Source organism: Corylus avellana, chromosome 8 (assembly GCF_965113065.1).
Source record: "Corylus avellana chromosome 8, dhCorAvel1.hap1.2, whole genome shotgun sequence".
NCBI classification, from domain to species: domain Eukaryota; kingdom Viridiplantae; phylum Streptophyta; class Magnoliopsida; order Fagales; family Betulaceae; genus Corylus; species Corylus avellana.
In genome coordinates, this window is record NC_142497.1 from 7,825,400 (window position 1) to 7,847,593 (window position 22,194).

At 37.3% G+C, this 22,194-nt stretch overlaps 1 protein-coding gene across 1 annotated transcript; it reads right to left on the reverse strand.

The window, feature by feature from the left end:
• Positions 1-71: 71 nt before the first annotated feature.
• LOC132163223 (serine/threonine-protein phosphatase BSL3) lies at positions 72-17,853 on the reverse strand. Its single transcript, XM_059573430.2, has 21 exons — positions 17,002-17,853; positions 15,204-15,264; positions 14,989-15,067; positions 14,793-14,872; positions 14,613-14,707; positions 14,370-14,469; positions 12,480-12,549; positions 11,687-11,788; positions 11,517-11,598; positions 8,520-8,699; positions 6,848-7,118; positions 6,505-6,742; positions 6,221-6,391; positions 5,135-5,373; positions 2,624-2,708; positions 2,412-2,510; positions 2,129-2,328; positions 1,957-2,032; positions 1,092-1,227; positions 869-1,008; positions 72-756 (listed from the first exon to the last, which is right to left on the reverse strand). Exons 1-21 carry the CDS (start codon positions 17,438-17,440, stop codon positions 673-675), a joined length of 3,027 nt encoding a protein of 1,008 aa, XP_059429413.1. The 5' UTR covers positions 17,441-17,853; the 3' UTR covers positions 72-672.
• Between the last annotated feature and the right edge of the window lie 4,341 nt (positions 17,854-22,194).

Below are 22,194 nucleotides of genomic sequence, written 5' to 3' on the forward strand. Positions count from 1 at the left end.
ATGCCCACCCCAACACACATTCACAGAAAACTGCGAGTCGAAGGAAGCTTCGTCTCTAATTCTTTGCAACATAAATCAAAATAAAACATTCTATTGCCAAAACTTCACGTATTTCTTCATGTGTCGGGCAAAAACGTTTGTTATCCTCACACACAAGTTACATTGTACAGAAAAGAGATGAAAATTACACAAAGCAACACCTCTATGATACATGGACGCCCACAAAGATTATATATATCTCACAATCACATATAAAAGACCTCATGTCCTCTCAAAAAGAGAAAAAATAATAGGCCTAAAACAAGGAATAAAAAATATATAATTAATGTGAAAAATACCAATCACTACCAACCCATAGGAAGAAACAACAAAGAACTGATTTCTACCTGCCCGTAGCTCAATTTACAACGGTGAGCAGACCCGAAATTGTAACTCTTGGCACATCAAACAAAACCTATCCGCCGCCTGCAACCTGCTTCTCCAAACCCCCCCCCCATCTTCCTCAACTGCTTCCAATTGAGCAGTGAGAACCCAAAATTTCCAATTTTCATCAGGGAACCATATGACAAATACAGGAATCCCGTATATGGCATCATTCGCCATACAGAAAAGTAACCCCAGCTGACAATATGTGCCTTTCATGAATACAGGGAAACGATTCCGACCAATATACTATATCCACGCAAGAGAGCCTCGATCATTTGCTACTTGAGGACGGCCTCTAGTTGGGGTTGGAGGTCTGTTAGCATTCAGCTCCTGATCTCGTTAAAAAACAAATAACAAAACAAGGTTTAACACCAAGCCAATATTGGAACAAATGATAAATCTCACTTCAGGCTATATATATATATATAAAAAGCAGCATGACCTGCATCCATGTATCCTCTATATGACGTTCTGGTGATCCTTCTGGCGATGAAATTGCTGGTGGAAAGGGATGAATAAGTTTTGGAACCACCACCAGATCCCTACCCAAAACCAAGATTGCTCCTGCATTATTTGCAGTACCTGTTCAAAGGGGCAAGGACAAACTTCAAATGCTAAATCATCCAAGGGGCTGAAAAAAATAGTCACAAAGACCAGGAAAATACCACAGTAGTTGGTGGCCGAGAAAAGTGTAATCAAATGTCCCTGGGCAAAGCGCTCAAACCCATCCATTACACATTCATGTGCTCGTACAATCAACTGAAGATCATTGTTGTTGCAGAATTCCATGACACGGTCGGGCTGAAACAACAAACCCTTTTAGATGCACATGATACACAAATATGATATGGAAAATACCAAGAGAATCCCAACTTCTAATTATTAGTAAGATTTAAACTTGAGACTTATCCAAAACCCAACCTACACCTTTATGATCTGAACCAAGGCCTAGGACTACAGGTACAAGATAGATTATCAACAATGGACCAGTTCTCCAAATATATTCTAAAAATTTCAATTGTTTATATCAAACAGCATTTAAAAAAGGGGGAGGTCAGATGATCAATTGAAACATATAAAATTAAATTAATGGAAGCAAAGAACTTCCATTCAGACATGATAACCAAAGTCCTACTTATGTGTGTAAAGCACAGCCTAGATATAGAATCTAGGACCCAAAAGAATTTCTGCACTTCCACAGTCACTAAATTCTAACACTATCAACAGCCTAGAACTAATTTTGACATTGCTGGAACAGAGACATTGGCTTCAATATATTCAGTGACATCCTTATTTTGAAAAACCAACAGATCTACAAGAACATTTTAAATCATGGGCCTCTGGAAAACTTTCAGACGTGCATTATTCTTTTAAAAACTTTTGACACATTATTCAGAGATATCCTAATTTTGGGATACCAACTCTGCCAACATCAAAACTCATAAATCATAGGCCACTTCTTAATATACAAAATTGAAAGTTATTCTGCTACTGTAAGGAAGAGAATAGAAGCTATAAGACAAGACTCACCCCGAACGTAACTAACCCTGGACCTCTAGCATTAGGCCGCAATCCTTCTACGCTGTCATTTTCTGTTGGGTCAGACCTAAGGGAAAATCACATTAAAATGTCATTGACAAATCAAATAGACACATACCATCATTACAAGCACCAAATTCAAACAGCATAAACATGCACTGACCACAATAAATCCATAAGCACGATTGAGCCTGCTTCCATTGTAATTGGACGCTGAAGATTCTCAATCTGTTCCACATGATTTATAGATCGACCAATACCACCATGCATACAGATGATTTTCTTTTCAATTAAAGCTGCCAGAGGAAGCCAATTGAACAATCGGTTGATCCGATGCCATGCCCATATTCCATCTCTCTCACCCTGCTCAGCAAGTTATACAGGTGTTAGATGCAACCAGTTTATGCAAGAGAGCACAGACATTATTTGATGCACTTAATACATACCATACGCTCAATGCACTCAATCCGGAAGCCAAAAAGTGCATTAATATCTGCAGCTTCATGATTCCCACGAATTAAATGTACATTTAGGGGATATTCCACCTGCAAAATTGATGTAAATTATGTAAATCTGGGCAAGTTCCAAAAGAAAGAGTTAGGTAAGCAAAAAAGATAATTAACTTAACAAAGAAAAACCACCAAGCCCAAAAACCTACCTTTAAAGCAAGCAGGAGAGTAATGGTTTCCAGGCTGTGCTGGCCTCGGTCAACATAATCTCCTAAGAAGAGATAATCGATATATCTGATAGTCAATCATAAAAGTCAGCATCATGGGAGCACAAAATGTTTATTTACTACCAAAATAGAACAAAAAGGAACATAAGTGTTCAAGTATAGATTTCTTTCTCTTGGCCTGAGATAATTTGGGGCTATCGGTTATGTTCTGTTTCTCTCTCTCTACCTCTTCTTTTTTACCCAACTTCAAAATATTTTATGCCCGGCCATACCAATATGGGAACCCTAGCTTCCCTTCAATAGAACTGTATTTGCATTGGCCATACAAATTGGTGCACTAACCGAGAAATTTACCACCATGGATGGCGCGACCAGGCATCACCGTCAACTAAATCTGCGTTATGTGGAGGATGCAAGTTTAGCGTTGAGGCATAATTTCAATGGATGGAGGTAACACTTGATGCGCAAGATCGGCTGCTAGCCGCCTTGATTGTTGTTAGCAAGCCTCAAACCCATCTACCAATGAGACTCTTTGTAATTTCGGTAAAGTGTGTTAGGATTAAATGTTGGTAAATTCAGTGTCAAGACATGCTAAGTTGGAAGGTTTAGGTTTAGGGCTGAGCTGATCGAAAGCACGATCGCTGGTCATTCAATCGAAGTGATGAAGCAATCAAATTTCAAGTTCCAAAGAGTTTCAGTTGCAAGGATGATTCCAAGTCGTTTGATCAAAGAGATCGAGCCATTTAAATTCAAACTTCTAACAAGCTTCAATTGCACAATTGATCAATCCTCGTTTGATCGAAGATGTTCATAAATGTAGAACCGAGACTCTTGATTGCAGCCATGATTGAACCTCATTCAATTGAAGTAATGCGATCTTTGTGAAACCTAGTTTCTTGTTCGATCGATGCAGCTGCAGAGTGTTTTAATCCTAAACTAACTTGACTGAAAAACATCTATCTTCTCCCCATCTATATAAGTCTAATTACCAACAATTTTTATAAGACCCTAAGGCTATTTTTCATTACACTGGGAGAGTATATTAAACACCTTTTGAGCTTAAACCATGAAATATCTCCTCATTTTATCATCTTTCAAACCATAGAAAAACCTTCAGCCACCAAAGTTCTAGGTTGCAGTGAACAAGGTTTGTTCATGAACGTAATTCCTGTAAAAGAAGGTCAAAAGTTCTTGAGCCACTGCAGCGAGAGAAAAAGGGTCGTTTTGCTTGGGTTACAAGCTGAGTCTAGGATTACAAAGATTTTGGAAGTTGACTAGTTTGTAACATAAGTCTTCTATAGTTAATACCTTGGGGGTTGGCTGGCCCCTAGAGTGGTTTTACTTTTGAAGAATTCTTCCAAAGATTTCCACTTTGTTACCAAAATCTCTGTGAATTTTCTTTTAGGTGTGCTTTGATTTTGGAATTGATATATCTGGCGTTTGGCTTTAAATTTGATAACTTTGTTAATCTGATTTTTTACAAATTGGGAATAAAAACGAATTTTTAAGAGAGTTAGGAATTCAAGTGCAACACAAATTAAACTGAAACTAACACTTGTAGCCTATACACAATTTGGGAAGATGGGTTTGTCATGAAGCTGTCGAATAAAATAAGTCAAGTATACCAATTAATGGCCCACATAAAAACAAGTTTACAACCTCAATTTCCAATCTCAACTTAGATGCCAAATATTTCCAATCTCAATTTGCAAGGTTTTCGCTCAGTGGAGAAAGAGAGAGTATACAAGGTTTTGAAACGTACATTAAAACTTAAGTTGAATTGAACATAAATCTAAGAAAAACTAATATCATCAAGCCTTCCTCAAATGTACAACACACGAGCACATGACAGTGTCTGCACATGCGTAAAAACTGTGTTTCATTCATGCAGAATCTAGTGCAGGAAAATCATAATGCACCCTTGTAGTGCCAAAAAGTGGTAAAGAGGAAAAAAAACATAGACCGAGATACAATGATTTAATTTCCTCAGATTTCAGCTCTCAATGATTAACCTACCATACACATAAAATTAGGGCACTTCTAGTTCACTATAGAGCTCCATAACTTCATCTATCTAACCAGGTTATATCAATTTGACTATCCAGACAAAACCTCTATAGCAAAAGCACCATCAGATGAGTAAATCTTAGTTACCTAGCAATGTCATTGCAATATCATAGCAACAACCAATTACCTCCCAAAAAAAACAAACTTAGCATCATTGTAAGAAGAGGGCAAACTTTGGTGGGTAAGGTTAAACCAAGGACTGCCCACTGCCCACGCTGAACAATAGACTCAAATGTGGAACCGTGTAAACTATTACATTTTTTTTATTGCCACCTTAAAAATGCATCCAATGAATCTTCTTCAACCCACGACCTTACCCTCCATCCCGTTCTTAAGGAGAGAGGTATCATTGGAGCTAGAGCTTAATGGCATGTATGACTAATTATGCTTGACACAGAAAGAATATACATTAATTAAATAACTTACGCAATATCCCCAGCAGTTGAAGGTGCTCCATACTCATCAAAAAGGCGCATGAGATCCCCAAATTGCCCGTGCAAATCACCAAATATCTTGATGGGAGCTTTAAGCTGTAAGACACTTGGTTCGCTTGAAAATATCCGCTCAGCACTGTCACAAAGATCAGCAATTTCATTGCAATCTAAAAAAAATTGCCGGCGAACTGGAGGCTTCCATCCACGAGGCTTTAGAAGATGCGCTATGACCTGATAAGAGAAGGAAAAAAGGAAACTCTTTAAAAAAATTAATTCAAAAGAAAAAAAAAAAATAGATCTGTTTTACAGGTACGCTTATGATACCATAAAGGGAGCATTATCCATGGACACAGGAGATAACGTGTATGAAAAAGTTGGGAGAATAAATCGAAAGAATTCAGCCGATTTAGCAGCATCCCATTGTTTCGATATTGAAAGGAATATGAATATAATTGACAGATGCATGTATACCCATCAGGTAACATGCAAAAATATGTAAGCAAAACAAAACAATCCAAAAAATCTTGAAACAGGTGTAAACAACAAATAATTCAAATTGCAGCATAGAAAAACTTCAGAACTTGATGATATAGGTTCCACAAGCCAAGTATCATGCTTGCAAAATATTGAATTAATAATTAGAAAATTTATTCCAAACAAGTTTTATTTTAGGACAACTGAGATTTCTTTTTTTCAGCACATGATCAGTACGCTGCATTGATCTAAAAATCCATGTGATGGTAACCAGTAAAGCGAAGCAATCACAAAGAGATATATCTTATTTCAGAATTCAAATGATCTCAACCCAATCCAAATATGGTATACAGACAGAAATTAGCAGTACACTTTTCTATCCTGTGATTAACCAAGAAAAGAAATGCCACCTGGGTCTCATTTATAGAGACATAAACCCTTAACAGAATAAGTTATTAAACTTTACACACGCATACACAATAAGAGTAGCAATTTCACCAACTGTGCCAAGCTGTATGTATCCTGTTTCATTGTTTCGTGATTCTACATCCAAAATGCATCGATTAACAGTGTTGATTATATTAAATAACTTGGTCCACTATACCTTCTTGGGCACACTACTGATGGACATTTGTCGATCTAATAGTTTTCTAGCAGCAGTAGCAGTCTCTGGGGTCCCGTAACTGACCCGCCTGCCTTCATTTTCAAACTGATCAATTGAAAGCTGTCTGACCATACCACCTAAAGCTCCACCAGTCTCTGCAGCTACAACAACCTGATATAATTCATGTATAAAAACATTAGATAGAAGCACAAATGTTTTAAATAATTCCATTCCAAAATTGGCTTGAGATAATATTCAAGAGATAATCAAAATCTTAGACTCACAGCTCTGTGATGCAGTCGAACACCAGCTGGACCAATACTATTTGGCCCAGCAGAATCAGGCTTGATTAAGGTAGATATCTGTTTCCCACTAGGGGTAGCCTCTGCCCCACGATCTCTGTCAGGCAGTTCAACTTCTCCATTAACTTGCCGTGCCTTGGCAGCAGCTAACGTGGCACTGATAGCCTCTGCTTCTGCTGCTGATGCTTCAACTAAATACTCAACACCTTTGCTCAGTCTCCTGCATAAAAAAACCATATCCAAATGCTCTTTGAATGAATAAGGAAGGCAACAAAGTACGAATTACTTGCATCCAATGCAAATACAAATGATATAACTAGCTAACCGTGTTCCCTGGAGCATGGCATTTTCTGTGCTTATATCAGTATACATGTCACCATTTATAGGGGGAGCAACTGGATTTCCCAGCACAACTGCACCATCAGGAGCTGCTTCAGGCATTGCTTGCCTTGTCCTTTCATCAATTAATCCATACCTTCCAGGTAACCGACCTGCTTGATTAGATGCAGCAGCCGCAGCCGCAGCATGTGAGGCAGCACTTGTTGTTTCAGCAGCAGCTAGATCTTCAGCAACAAGTAGGTCATCAAGCAACACACCTATAGCATAAACACAACAAATCACTATGTTACAATATCAACTCTGTGGGAACGCCAATATCCAAAATAGAAAAGCTTTGAAAGACAACCACCCAGACAAAGCTTATATATCCTACATGGAAGGCCAAACTCTGAAATTGTTAGCTTGCAATGATGCAGCTAGATAATGCTGCAATGACAATTTGTTTGCTGTATAACAGCAGATAAAGCCTAAAATGCAGAAAAGGGAATAATCCCCTTTTTTTATAAAGAGTAAACGCATAACCTAAATTTAATTGTAACGACCCAACAAAAGTGCTAGCCACATCTGTTATTATTACCTCAAAATGACTAGTTAAATAAGTAATGTGGGACTTAGTACCCATAAGTGTCTTTATAAATCACCCACACTATGTGGGCTACTCATCCTTTCAATGTGGGACCAAGGTGTAACATTAATACTCCTATACATTATCTCCTTCCATATATATCTTATTACATATCTCGTGGAGAGTTTTTTTAAATAGTATGACCAGCAGGCCACATCATGCAAGATGACCCACGTTTTCTTGCCACATTTATGACCAAAAGAAGAGAGGAACGAGAATTCAGAAGAGCATAAGCACTTAAGAAATACCAGGTTAGAATGACATTCTAACGAGTAACTGAACATCATTTACATCCACATCTTGTCCTATCATTAATGCAAGTACATTGTCCTCTAATATCATCTCCAAATCCAATCTTTCAATCTAATTCGTTCTTGTTTCTCAGCCAATCTTTGAATCTCATTAACTTGTAATATTCCAATCCTTCCACCCCATTTCCAATCTTCTCCCTAAATCTCAAACCGCTTGTCTTTGTTCTATGTAAAAGTCAAATTCTAATCATTAAGCAATGCAGTACATATTGCACCCATGATTCTAGCCCATCAAATCATTAGATGAAGTGAAATCCATGAGTCACCAAATCACAATCAGCTATCGACTCACCATTTTACCGTCTTTCAACAAACATCTGCTTAAAAGCGCCATCATTGATCTTGCAAGTGTCCATATTATCTAAAATCTAAATTGAGACCACTATTCTAAAGCACCCTTTTTTTAATTGGTAAGTAACGCACCCGGTGGGATTTGAACCCACAACCTCACCCCTCCCCGCCAACCCCACCTTGCTTAAAGCTCATTGGTATTCTAAGGCACCCAAACCCAGAGGAAATGTATTTTCCTTCAAACAAGTTTAAGCAAGACTTTAAGAGTCTAACATTATGATCAGCATAAACTGAAGTTATCAAAAGACAGGATGATGCACATAGCTATTTTCTCGGTGACAGAATTCATGGCTGAAAATTGAGAACTGGAAATAAATGCAGCAAGATGAATTACATAATTATATTTTTTGATAATTATATTCATTTCTTACCACCACGTAAACCACCATAAATAAATATTAAGTCACCAACTGCAGCTGCTGCATGCCTGCAACGCCTTGTCAATTCGACTGCAGCATCTCCACCAGCAGCATCAGCACTATATCTGCCTGTTCTAGGAGTAGTAACAACAGATTTTGTATCACACCAAACGCCTGCTGCAGTATCCAACACTATAAATAGGAAGGAACATGAAAATTTTGTTAGATATCTTTAGTTGGATCATCTTCTGAACTTAAATATATATATCATCCTCTGAATAAGAAAAAAAAAATCAACTTCTTTTGTAATAACAGCAATAATTGTTTCGGGTGATAACTGTAACAACAGCAACAAAGAAGTATTAATGATATTAAGTTTAACTGACTATGATATTCTCAATTTTTTTTCTACGAGAGCTTAACCTCCCGTATTCATTTTGAGGTAGCGAACAGTTATCAATTATATTTAATACCAGCACCGAAATAAAACACAATTTCAAATGTCAAAAGAGAACTTGTCTTTTCAGTTTGTTTTGAAAAGTAGGACAAATCCGTATTTCAGTTTGTCAGGAAAGTAAGACAAATCAATCAGACCCGGAAAGTGACAAGCTAGCACCTGTTGAACAGTGATGTGTTCAAGGGAGAGAGATAGACCTAGATAGAAAATCCAAGATTTGCTAAAACAAATAAGACAGGCAGAAATCATTTTAGAGTCAGATATGCAAATACATCCAAGAGGTTAGGTGAAAAAGCACATCTAACAGCATGAGATCAGATCAGTGGGGGGAAAAAATAAGAATCAATGTCTGGCAAAAGAGCATCCTACATCATCAATCTTTTTCTTTTATTGGTAAGTCCTATATGACTATATCAGTTCAATTTTTACCAACCCAGAGAAGTTGAAAATCCTATCCCACTTAAAAACCCACCTTTTTTTTTTGTTATAAGTAAATGAAATTCATTAAAAGCGCAAAAAAGCACACGCAAATACACAAGAAGTATACAAGAAAAATACCTAACTATAAAAAGAAAAAGGAAAAAAAAAAAAAACAAAGTCCTGAAAATACTCATAGACAGCCATTTTTTGGTATAGAGTATTGAAGAAGAAAGCCTTTAACTTCACCACCATCCTCTCTCTATCTTCAAAGTTTCGAACATTCCTTTTTCTCCAAATACACCACATCAAGCAATGTGGAATCATCTTCCAAACAGCTTCATTTTGAGGACTACCAAACTTTCCTCTCCAACAAGCGAGGAGATCTAAAACTCGGCAGGGCAAGACTCATGCTAAGCCAAAGATAGAGTTCGATAAAGCACAAGCTATCTAGTAATGGAGTAGCAGGCCGTTTATGGTTTTCCCACTCTTTTTACACGTGCAGAACTAATCTACCACAATGATCTACCTCTTTCTTAAATTAATCATAGTGAGGTCCCCCAATCATGCGCCGCTCTGACAAAATTAACATGCCACTAAGGATAGCCATTAGATAACCGAAGGTGATGCCACAAAGGCCTCCCTAATGCAGGCAAATACTAAACAACTCCAAAAATGCTACCTTAAGGAGCTGCTCCCCACACCACACATGTAGTGAACACATTAGGCAGTTTTATAACATTCTGTATACCAAGCAGTTCAAATGGCAGCCTTTCTTTTGACTCCATTTGGGAGACTGAGGCTAACTGGTTGGAGAGAGTGTTTGAGGAAAAGGAGGTCTTGGAGGTGTGAAAGCAATGAATAGTGATAAGGCCCGGGTCCCTAACAATTATTCTATGGCACTCTTCCAAGTTTGTTAGAATGTTTTAAAGGAGGATATTATGAAGGTTTTCCATGACTTCCATGCTAGAGGCAAGTTTGAAAGAAATCTGAATGATTCTATGATTCTAAACCCCACTATCATTTCCCAAAAAAATCATAATGACTTCTCTTCACAATTGGGAAGAGCGCTGTAAAAATTGAGAAATGCAATATCCTTTTCATTTTCTCAGAATAAGTAATGTGTGCTGTTAAATTCTCAGCTGAGATAAATTAGAGTCACCCACCTAAGCCTATAAGGAAGCACGAGAAGGACTCATCTCAATTTCTCTTCAATAAATTATGTCCAACTTTTCACATTTAGCTTTATAATACAAAGTCTAAATAAGAATGGTTCATCGCTTCCTGAGTAGGGGCATTATTGTGATGGGACTCTGGCCCAGCCCAAAAAAGAAAAAAAAAAATTCTTTACTAAATTTTTACTTGATCAAAAAACAAATAAGAGGAAACTTCATTTTGGCCCCCTGAACTTCCACCTAATTTTACAAATCCCCCTGAACTTCCAAATCTCTCATTTTGGACCCCTAAACTTTTATACTCTCAATTAGAACCCTACCGTTAATTTTAGCCGTTAAAAATACAAAAAAGACCAAAATGACCTTGAATTTCATTTTTTAAAAAATAAAAAAACGTTTTGAAAGTTGAAATTTTATACAAAAATTAGAGGTATAAACGTCATATAACATTTAAAATCTGACAGAGGGGTCCACATTGGATGTAAATGAAAGTTCAGGGGTCCAAAATGAGAAATTTGGAAGTTCAGAGGGGGTTTGTAAAATCGAATTGAAGTTCAAGGGATCAAAGTGAAGTTTCCCCAAAAAATAATGGTTCATCGCATACTAGTTTAATTCAGAACCATTCACAGAAACATAAATGCCTCCCCACCCTGACATAGATATATAACCATCAATTTGCTAAGTTGGCCCAGAATCCTATTCATTGACCCAAGATTGTAAGCACTGAGTTTAACTTCAGCTTGACCTACCCAGAGCTCGGTCAACATATTAAATGCCACTCCGTCCAAACTTAGTTTCAAGCTGAGCCCCAACCAGGATAAGGTCAAGACGTACTTGTATACCTAGTGGTCCCAGCAACCCATGTTTGACTTGTACATTAAAAGCCAGAGTCTCATCATACACCAGAGCAAAACTCCAAAGTTTGTAAAAAGCAAATCAAGTCAAATCAAGTACAAGTACCTGCAACACTTGATGAGTCTTCTACCATGCGCCCCCCACCAAGTGCCCCTCCAGACACATGAAGCCGTGCGTTAACAAAGACCTACAAACATGTGTAATTCATCTCTTATGAATAAAATACAAAAGATCAGGATTCAACTGAAAGAATAATAAAAGAAACCAAAACCCACTGCTGCATGTTGATATCTCGGAGATGGTGATACACCAGGGGCAATTGCCCACTCCCACCGACCATCCCTATGTTTAGCAAGTCCATATGCACTTGCTAGTGGCTACAAGAAATACAGGATGAAGAAAAAAAAATCAGGTTAATTAACCTTGAACTTCAAACACGAGGCAGAAAAAGAATGCATTACTAAATAACTTGTTTTTCATTTTCTGCCCCCCCAACCCCGCCGCGTCTGGACAGCAGAATGAATTTATAGATACAAATGAGTATTCCTAGACAAATGGGTGGAACTAATTTAAAATAGCAAATTTCAATTTTAAAGCCACTGCTCCTTTCCACAATAGCAGAAAAAGAATATTCTGATGCATGCTTATTTACAGGCCTCAAATGCTCCTAAAACGTTAATGACTCCATTTCAATTTAGTTCCCTGAATTTCTGATTAATTATGTTTGTGTTTCTAATATCATTAATAACCATTTGATTAAAAAAAGTCGCCCATTTTCCTCCAATTGGTTCCCTTCATATCAAATCCTAGAACTTCTTCCAGTCAACATATGTCTAGATACCAGACATGGCAAGGAAGAAAATTTCATTAAAATAATCAGGAGATTAAGATATACAATAATGTTGCTAATACTTACTTTTAACATATCTAATCCCAGGCCCACCCCACAGAAAAATTTTAAACCCATCCTTTCAGCAATTATCATCAAATGACAATAAGTGAAACCAAGTGCCACAAAATATCACATATTGAAATTAAATATGATGCATGTTAGACTTTTAAACTCACCACACTGTTCGCGTCCCTCCCTCCACAAAGCAGAAGAAGACCATCTGAGCGTGCACTTGCAGTTGCATACCTAATAAATAAGTACCCAACTCGATTGATATAAAATACAAGAAAGCTATTCATGAATCATAACATCATGTTCACAAGTACAACCAGTGATTGAAGATTTTGTGCATAGCGTATTCTAGTAAGTACCACAAATGTTTTCTGACAATCAAGAAAAAGAAAAAGAAAAACAATTCTCTCATGAGTATCCACAATGCATGCACATGACACAAAAACATGTAACACAAGAGCCAATGCTAATTATTATCATAAGCGTCAATGAATAAACAAATATAAGAGATATGGAACTACTAGCAGTTTTCAAAAACCATCCGATTAAATTCTTCCAAAGGCCACAAAACTGTACAACTGGAAATATCTCACATTACATGGCCCTTGATTTTCTAAGCCCAACAGTCCTGCTCATCCACGTCCAGCACAAGTCCTAATATGTGCTAAAAAGGAGTGCACACACTGGAAAATGTAAAAAGAACAAAGTTGCAAAGCAATTGAAGATCATCTACTTTTTGCAGAAAGTTGTCAACACACACACACGCACACACACATACATATATTAAAATTTTAATAAAAAGAGGAGCATTTTTCAGCACATTGATTATGTACAAAAGTTCTAAAGATTACAAGAAAAATATAGCCACTCAACAAAATCTAAAAGAGAGGAAACTTGGACAAAGCCAAAAGCAAGCATCCACTCGTGCAATGATCTTTACAAACAAAGATTTCAGATCAAGCATAGCAAGCTCCACCCCATTAAAATTCCGATTACCAATCCTTTCAAAAAGTCCACATAAGGCAGAGATAAGTAGCATTCCAGACAATACTATTATTACGGTTCCCCAACAATTCTTTCCAACAGAATACCACGTCAACTACCTTCTTAGGCATCACCCATTGAACCCTGAATAAGAAGACCATAGTTCTCTGGCAATTCATTGGGGCACCCAAGGGAATGGAAACTGATAGGCTCCCTCAATATCTCATAGAAAGAACAAACATCAAGCTCACCACTTCGGTTAAACTCAGCCTATCCTCCCCATCTCTTGTGCACATCTTAAAACATAATAAACTTAAGAAAATCTATGGATTCCAACTCCCATCGTGAAATGCAACTGAATTTAAGATTCCAACCATATAACAGCCAGCAATCATAAAAAAGCAATGACAGAAGTGCCATCCAGTTTAAACCATAGATGATCGAGGGAATATGAGTTATTGATACATCCAGTTCCTCTCCTCTACCATTTAGTAGTGTAGCTTATGCAAAACTAGCTATGAGTTATAAACAAATAAATGTGATTATATATACTATGTCTAGCTATCTAACCTCCAAAACAGTTATAAGCATCAAGTGTCCCTAACCAGTACTAAAACTACAATTATAATGTGAACATAATACGTCTAGTAAGGGATAAATTATCCCTAATAAAACCTTGAAAATCAAGTGCCATATCACCAACAAACCCTCATATCTCTAGGTAATTAATCACCACTACAATTTCAATCAGTAATGTACCCAAGAGTTCAGAAGTTTCACCACATAATGTCACGTGAAGATCAGTCAGTCAACAAGTTCATGCAATTTATTGCTCATGAGTGCTTTTAAAGCTGAAGTTCAGGCAGACATCCAACAAAATGAAGACCATATATACAAAGATTCAGTAACAAAATTAGAGGACTCATTTAAAGCAATGCATATCCTCGAGTAAGAAAAATAAATGTGATCCTTAATGATTTTGTATCTCTGCATCAATGTGTGTGTGTGCGTGTGTGTGAGAGAGAGAGAGAGAGAAGAGAGAGAGACAGAAAGAGAGACAGCAATTTTACATGCATGGAGGCGGACCCTCCCCTTCTGGTTCCAACTTGCGCCATTCATAAGGCTTGGCAGCTGTGTCCAGGGCCCATACATCAGCCAAAGGACGTTTCCCTGAAAGGCATACAACAATACCGATTACAACCACTTACAACTCAACACAAAATATATTTCTTTTTATTATAACCAATCCACGCACAATGATGTTAGTTTATCCAAAATAAAAAAAGGTAATGCAAGATTTTCATGTGACTTACCATCATTCCCACCAATTGCCATTAGATACCTTTGCCCCACCAAAGCCATCACATGTCCATAACGTGCCCCAGGCCCAGGGCCTTGAACAACAACTCTACAGAATATCAGCATTTCTTGATTAATAAATCCCAGAATACATCCAAAAAAAGGTGTGCATGCACATCCTTAACGAGTCTTACCTATGCCATCGTGGACGTTGCTGTGTGAGGTCAAGAACATGAAGATCCTCAGCAGACAAACCAGCTGGACCAATTCCACCCTGTTTTGGACAACAAAAAAAGGCTAGTAAGAACTAAATTGTAAATTTAAAAGAAAATTTAACTGAATCATGACTTAATCAATGACAACCAAAAGGATACTATACTGTATGCTAACCTGAATAACTACCATAGTTCCCACAGCAGTGGCCACATGAGCAGCCCTCGGTGTGGGTGGTTCTCCAAAGGGAGTGATCCTGCAAAAGAAGCATATAATTAGCACTAGAATAATTTAAAGAGGGGTAAAAATGCACTATTCAACTATAGCCAAACATGCACAATTAAGTATAGCCATAGTCTGATGAGATGAAGAACCATTATTCCTAGGCTTACCTAGACCATTTTTTTGTCAAAACATCATAACAGTGCACATCAGCTGTAGCACCCGCTAGTCCTGCAATAAGTAAAAGATTAAAGAATGGAACATTGTCACTCCAAAAGACAAAGTAGACATTCCACTTTTACAATAAATTTAGAAAGAAAAAAGGAATCAATTTGCAAAGAAAAAGGAAACGATTATATTTCATCTTGTGCCATGTCTTACATGGATTCGTCAAAACCACAACTCAATGAAATCCTATTGCAATAAACATGAAATTCATACTTGTTTAGGATTCAATGCCACCATGCACCAGAATGTTAGCAAAAGAACCAACACTGAAAGGCTTGCATCTCAAGAAAATTAGCTTACTTTTCAAATTAACAAATTATTTACTCGATAGGAGCACAAGAAAACAACACCAGGGGTGCTCGCAACATAAACAAGAAAAAAAATCAGAAACTGTGGATTGTCCTATGATTCATGAACAGCTAGAACAAAAACTATGGAATTAACCCCACGGGGTTGGCTCAAGTGGTAAGGGTCTTGGTCTAGGTGGAATTCCTCTTTGGTCTAAGATTCGAATCTCCTTGGGAGCAAACAATTTCTAGGGGCCACATCCACCAGCAAAGCCAAAATCTTACACGATCCATGTAGAGGGGCTGCTTTGCACGGGTCTGAGGTTGTCTGACAGGGGTACACGAAATGGTCCTAGCTTGGAGGGGTTCCCCGTCATAAAAAATTGGAATTTTCACTCCAAAAATTGAATGGCGATCATATGTATCGCTTGATTTAAGGCTTGAAAGAAACTTTTGTTTTACAGGCTAAACAAAAAGTTGACAAACAACAATAGAATGAGGTTTCTGAGCACCAATAGCAACAACAAAAGGATAAGGAAACATGAATTAAAGCAAACTAGGCCTCCTATACCACTTGAATTGATTGGAATTTAAAGCAACTCAAAGCTAACCACATTTTCTCTGCATCAACTAATTGGAATTCGAAAATACAAGGGTCAAATTTACTCACCAAATATAATTTGGAGTTCTGTTGCACCATAATTAATAACAAAGCAGCCTAAAAATGCAAGTTGAATTAATTGGGGCTTCACCCCTACTATGGTTAGCATGCAACTTGAATGAGTGCTTTCTTTTTTTCTTTTTTTTTCTTTATGGCCAGAAAATTACCTTCTTTTTGTGATAGATAAACACAACACGCACCTCTACGAGACTGAACCAGTAACCTTCCCCACCATTTCTTAGTTACAGGGAGGAGACACCATCTAGACAGAAGACCACTTTAGTCAAACAAAAAAAAAAAACTACCAGTACTATGGATGATTTTTTTTTTTTTTTTTTTTTGGGGTTATAAGTGCCTGTACTATGGACGATATAAAAACAAACATTTGAAGACAGGCAGAATTCATTGAATTCAATAAGACTAGGGATCGCGTACCACTTGAACAACTTAAGCCAAAAAACAACAACAAATTCTATACTAATCTCACGACAATCAATAACAGAGCAACCAAATTCTCTAATTAGCAAAGCTAGGTTCACACTTCCAAACAACGACGAAATTAGGGTTTTCGAAAAATACGCATCAACAAGACAAGAAATATGTGGGCCACCAGTAACTTCGGCTTCAAATACAATCCCTAGCCACTTTGATCACTAGGAATTGAAATTAGGGTTTCGCATGCTATACCAAAATTTACAACTAGACTTACTTCTTTCTCAAAAACACTCTAAAACCCAACAAGAAATACAGTGGAATAGCAACAGCAAAAAGCAATCCAATTGAGAAACATACGGATGCCAGCGCTTCCAGCTGACGAAGGAGTCCCCGTAGCCGCGGAATTTCCCTCGAGCGCCGTGGCACCTCCAAACAAAATCAGCCTGGGACCAATGTACCCAGGCGTGCCCTCCTCCCCGACCGCCGCAACCGCCGTGAGCGTGTGGCCACACCTTGGGCCAGGCCCATCCTCCTTCTTCTCTATAACCGCATTCACCACCGAGTAGGTCGGCGCGTGCCTCGGCCCAACCACCGGGTTCTGTTGCACTTGCGACACCGTTTGCTGCTGCTGCTGCTGCTGCTGCTGTGGCGGAGATGGTTGCGACGGAGACTGAGCCGGCGATGCCTCCGCTAGCTGCTCTCTCTCCATTGCAGCGGGAGACGACGCCGTATTGTGGTTCTGCACCCCCGGATCGTGATCGGTCTCCGGCACCATGGACGACGAATCCACATCCATTGCTTCAATCCTCGATTCGAGCCCTACCTTCGAGATCGGAGCTAGAATTTCCGCAAATTCGCATTCCTAATCACCATTTTGATCCACTCGTGAAATCAAAGCCCCCCACCTCGAACGATCCCCCCTCAACTCGGAGAATTATCACAGCCGAAACCCTAGCTCAGATCCTCGATTCTTGAATTCAGGAAAACCACGCAAATTTTCCAAGCAAGTTCCAATCAAAGAACCAAAAAAAAAAAAAAAAAAACTATCTTGGCTTCCTCTTTCGCTCTCTCCGAAGGAACCTCGAGGAAATGAAAACGGGTGATGGAGAAAATCTCATAGGCCCAACAAACGCATCAAAGTGAGAAAAATAAAAATACCAATCCCTTTCCCTCTCTCACTTTCTCTCTCTACCAATCGCTCCCCCTCTCCTCTCTCTCTCTCTCTCTAAAAAAGTATATATATTTTGTTAAATAATACCCATGTATTTCTTTTGCTTTTCCCCCTCTCTCTCTCTCTCTCTAAGAAATATTAATGCATTTACTAACTAATTAAAAAATAAATATTATATTTATTTATTTTTTAGCTCGTATTTTTGGGTCCCTCCCTCTCGAGGTGGTAGTGGCGTTTTTCAATTTGGTTTGAATCTTTTTTATTTTTTTATTTATTATCGCAATCAACCGGTAAAGGGTGTGTACAGTACGGATGAGATGCAATACGCCGTCAGGATTGGAGTTGGGGGCGGATAACGGAGAGAGGAGTTACCGGATTAACCGGGAACGGGTTTAAGTATTACCTGTTCCTAGTTGTGGGGAGTTTGCCCTTTTGAGTTTTGCCTAACTAATGGGTCGGATGGATAGAGTGACGTGTATCAAAAGAAGCTGAGCTTCACGCGCCTTATATTGTTTGATTTACTCTCTCTAATTATCAATACAAATCATATATATGGGATTTTTTTTTTTTTCAAAATTAATAGTAAATAATTCCCAAAAAAGAAAAAAAAAACACTTTTCAAATGTAGAACCCATCAAAAAACACTTGTCACCTTAGAGGCCAATTTAAATTGAATCAAGATTTTGGGTTGAAGTTTCATTAAATCGATCCATAAGATCTCTATTAGTAATCCTCATTTTATTAGGTTTGATGGGCATATCATATATTGTTGGGCTCATGGCATATGGGCAGGGGCCAAGGCCAATAAATTGTGTTACTAAGAGGCCGATATAATTTTTTTTTTTTTTTTCCTTCGAGTTGGAGGGTGGCTATGGCTTATACCGGCCACCCCCTTCCTCTGTCATTGCACAAGGTGATGCAGGTTCAAAAAAGCTTCAATCTGACTTATATCTTCTTCATTAAGAAAGTCAAAACAACACCTATGCAAATACAAGCATGACAACATACAAAGATTCACGTAAGTTGCATCAAAATAGAGATTTATCTCAAGAAATTCACTTGCACATGGCTTGTTTAAGTTTTCAGTAGACATTTTTTCAACCATAAACCAAGCTCATGAGTTGTTTAATGGGGAAAATAAGAAATGGTTTGGAAGGCATATATGTGGTCCAACAAGTTTTCAACCATAAACCAAGCTCATGAGTTGTTTAATGGGGAAAATGAGACATTGTTTGGAAGGCATATATGTGGTCCAACAAGCTCTATTATCACATCGTGATCACACATTGTGTAGTTTGGCACAATGAATATGTCATTGAAAATATGACACGGAGATGGTATGCAACAAGTTGAATAGTTAAATCTCAACTAAGTTTATTGAGCCTCGACAAGTCACTCTTTCATATATTTTCAACCATTAATACACATCGAGAGTGCAAATTACTTTCTCAATAACTTTCATACTGTAAGAGACAAAATTCATATGTAAGAAACTAAAACAAGCTTTTTTTGTTTAGGGTTGATTACCTTTTTAGTACCCAGGTTTTCACATTTTTAATTTTTTCTACCCATATTTCAATTTATATCAAAAATGATATTTGACTTATGGGTAAATACCAATTAATACCTCTGTCACCATTCTGTTAGCTAAACTAACGGATTACCATGGGGGTGGTTTCAGTCACCCCTGTGGCTCGTCTGGGGGTGGCCAAACCACTCTTAAGGCCCTTGGGGTGGCTCAACCACCCCTAATAGCCAAAATATGGTGGTCGAAACATCCCCGAAGGCCTTGGAGATAGCCGAGCCACCCCCAAAGGCTATGGGGATGGTCGAACCACCCCTAGATTGGCCGCAGGGGGTGGCTGAAACCACTCACATTGCAATCCATTAGTTTAGCTAACGGAATGGTGACAAAGGTACTAAACTAGTATTTACCCATAAGTCAGATATCATCTATGATACAAATTGAAACCTAAGTGAAAAATAATAAAAACGTGAAAGGTAATTAACCTAAAAGTTCTACCTCTCACCTACCTACTTAAAAAATATTCTGCCTAAGGTAAAAAATCACTATTCAAAATAAAAAGGTGGCGTTTCCTTCTTCTTTTGAAATGTTCAGGCCACGTAATTGCCTTATGCATAAGGTAAGGTCAGAATGTGATATCTCATCACCATTTGTTTTTTTTTTTTGGGTGCATTTCACTCTCTTATAAAGAGCAACACAACCCAACATTGCGGGGGAGGAGAACACAAAAATCACCACTCCCTCATATTAATCATAGAAACTCTATTTCATCCTCCTATTATCTCTACTGTTGGGCGAATACTTTCCAACCATACCAAGGGGGTTGGTACAAAACTTAAAGCAAGATAAATAGAGAGGAAGTTTCTCATCTCACCCATGTTATTCCCATATGTTTTATAATCTTACGAAAAAAAAATATGGAAAACAATACCTTAAGAAAAGTTTCATGGAAAACTCATTCAACCATAAGACACCTTATTTTTCTCATCATACATGGTCCAACATTTTTCAAAGGCTCAATCATTATTGATTTTAGGTTATGTCATTCATTGCTGCAATACCATACGGTCACATCATCTCTCCCTTAATCACTCACTCTTTTCTCCATTTTATTTGGCTATTTAGATTAATGTTGTGACCATTTTTCTATTGTTAACACCATAGTTGTCACTAGAACTCATTGTCATTGTTATCATTTTCACTATCTATATTTATAAATAATAATAAAGTTCTTATGTTCCGTACTCATTAAGTTGTCATCCCTTCTATTGATAAAGTCTTTATTATTGTACTTTCCATATTAATTAACTATTATAATATCAAGATATATGCAGCGAAAACATAATCTTGATTTGAGCTCATCACTGTTTACCTTTATATATATTTTTTTCTTCTTCTTCCCATCCTCTTACATTGCTAATACAAATAAGAGCCTCCATAAATACAATAACCTTTATATTACACTATTCCCTCAAATATAACAAGTTAAGAATATCATAAAATTCATCTTCATAAGACTTCAAACTATAACCTTGAAAACATAGTGAATACCTCTAAGCTCTAGTTTTCACTCATGGAACCATATATCATTACTAATCTGTTAAAAAAAAAATGATGTTTTATAGGCAAAAAATACGTAAGTCCACAATTTTAGTAAGTAAATCACCAACTAAACTTAGCACATGCAATGAGCTTAGTTTATATTGGTGATAAGAGTCAAGAAGATAATTGTACATAAGGTTTAAACATGAGGTTTTGAACAAGTTATGTTTAAAGGGATTATCACAATAATGCGGTCATTTGAAATAATTCATTTAACAAATGGTTTAAGGCATATGCTTAAGAAATCACGTAGCAGCTCAAAGACAAAAAAAAATCATGCTAATGAAGTGCATATTATAATATCAATAAATATATCACACTCTATAACTATCATCTAAATGGCCTATATGTGCCATTATCTCCTTCAGTATATGGTTTGCTTTGCGCATCTCATGAAACATTTGATACAATTATGCTGCTCTGGTAAGGTACAATAGCCTGTCACCATCTAATCACTCGACTGGGTTGATACCACAGGTGGCATGCAGCTAGAGATCTCGTAAGTGTGACCACCATCAGTTGGTGGTTACGCCAGTAATAGTAGCCATCAGAAGATCCATGATAATTTAACATTCCACTCACAACCGATCATAAGATAAAGTCCATATAAAATTGTGCACACATGCCCCGATTCTTCATCAATTTGTTCTTAGGGCGACATGCCACACATTTTTTATAATTTCCTAGTTATGAGAAAATAATTAATTTTATGAATAAACACAATAAGTAACAATACATTTTAAATTAATCATTTTCTCAAAATGTTAGGGCTCACAAGTTATGTTCAAGAGAAATCATGTATGTAAAAAATTTACAATTTATATCAATAAAAATATTCATGCTCAACAAATAAATTGTTTTAGCGTTCTCATAGGTAATTACTTATCTTGTGCTAATCTTCAAGTTTTGACTTTTAACCCCTTGTTTTGCAAATTGTATACTCTATTATGAGTCATTTTCACAAATGCCAATTTATCTTTAAAACCTTAATCTCATCTTATGACCTTCACTCATTGATCATTGTCTAGGGCGATCTATCGGTCTTTAGGCACCGATTGATCACTAAAATGTATCAATCTGTTGGTGACTACATAAAATCCATTTTAGGCATTTTTCTCAACTCAAGCTTTTAACTTTACGACATCTCCTCGTTCCTATTGTGTCCTAAGGTTATAATGGCAGCTACTTTAAAAGCCTTTTAACATATTTCGGCCTTAAAAATCATAACTTTATCACAAAATCGTTCAAGTTA

Bases quoted from the DNA above. Each gene is read 5' to 3' on its own strand.
- LOC132163223 (XM_059573430.2), bottom strand. From the start codon at position 17,440: ATGGATGTGGATTCGTCGTCCATGGTGCCGGAGACCGATCACGATCCG. The intron at 14,873-14,988 runs GTTAGCATACAG...TGTCCAAAACAG, and splicing joins GAACTATGGTAGTTATTCAG to GGTGGAATTGGTCCAGCTGG. The intron at 2,511-2,623 runs GTAGGTTTTTGG...TCAATTTTGCAG, and splicing joins CTCTCCTGCTTGCTTTAAAG to GTGGAATATCCCCTAAATGT.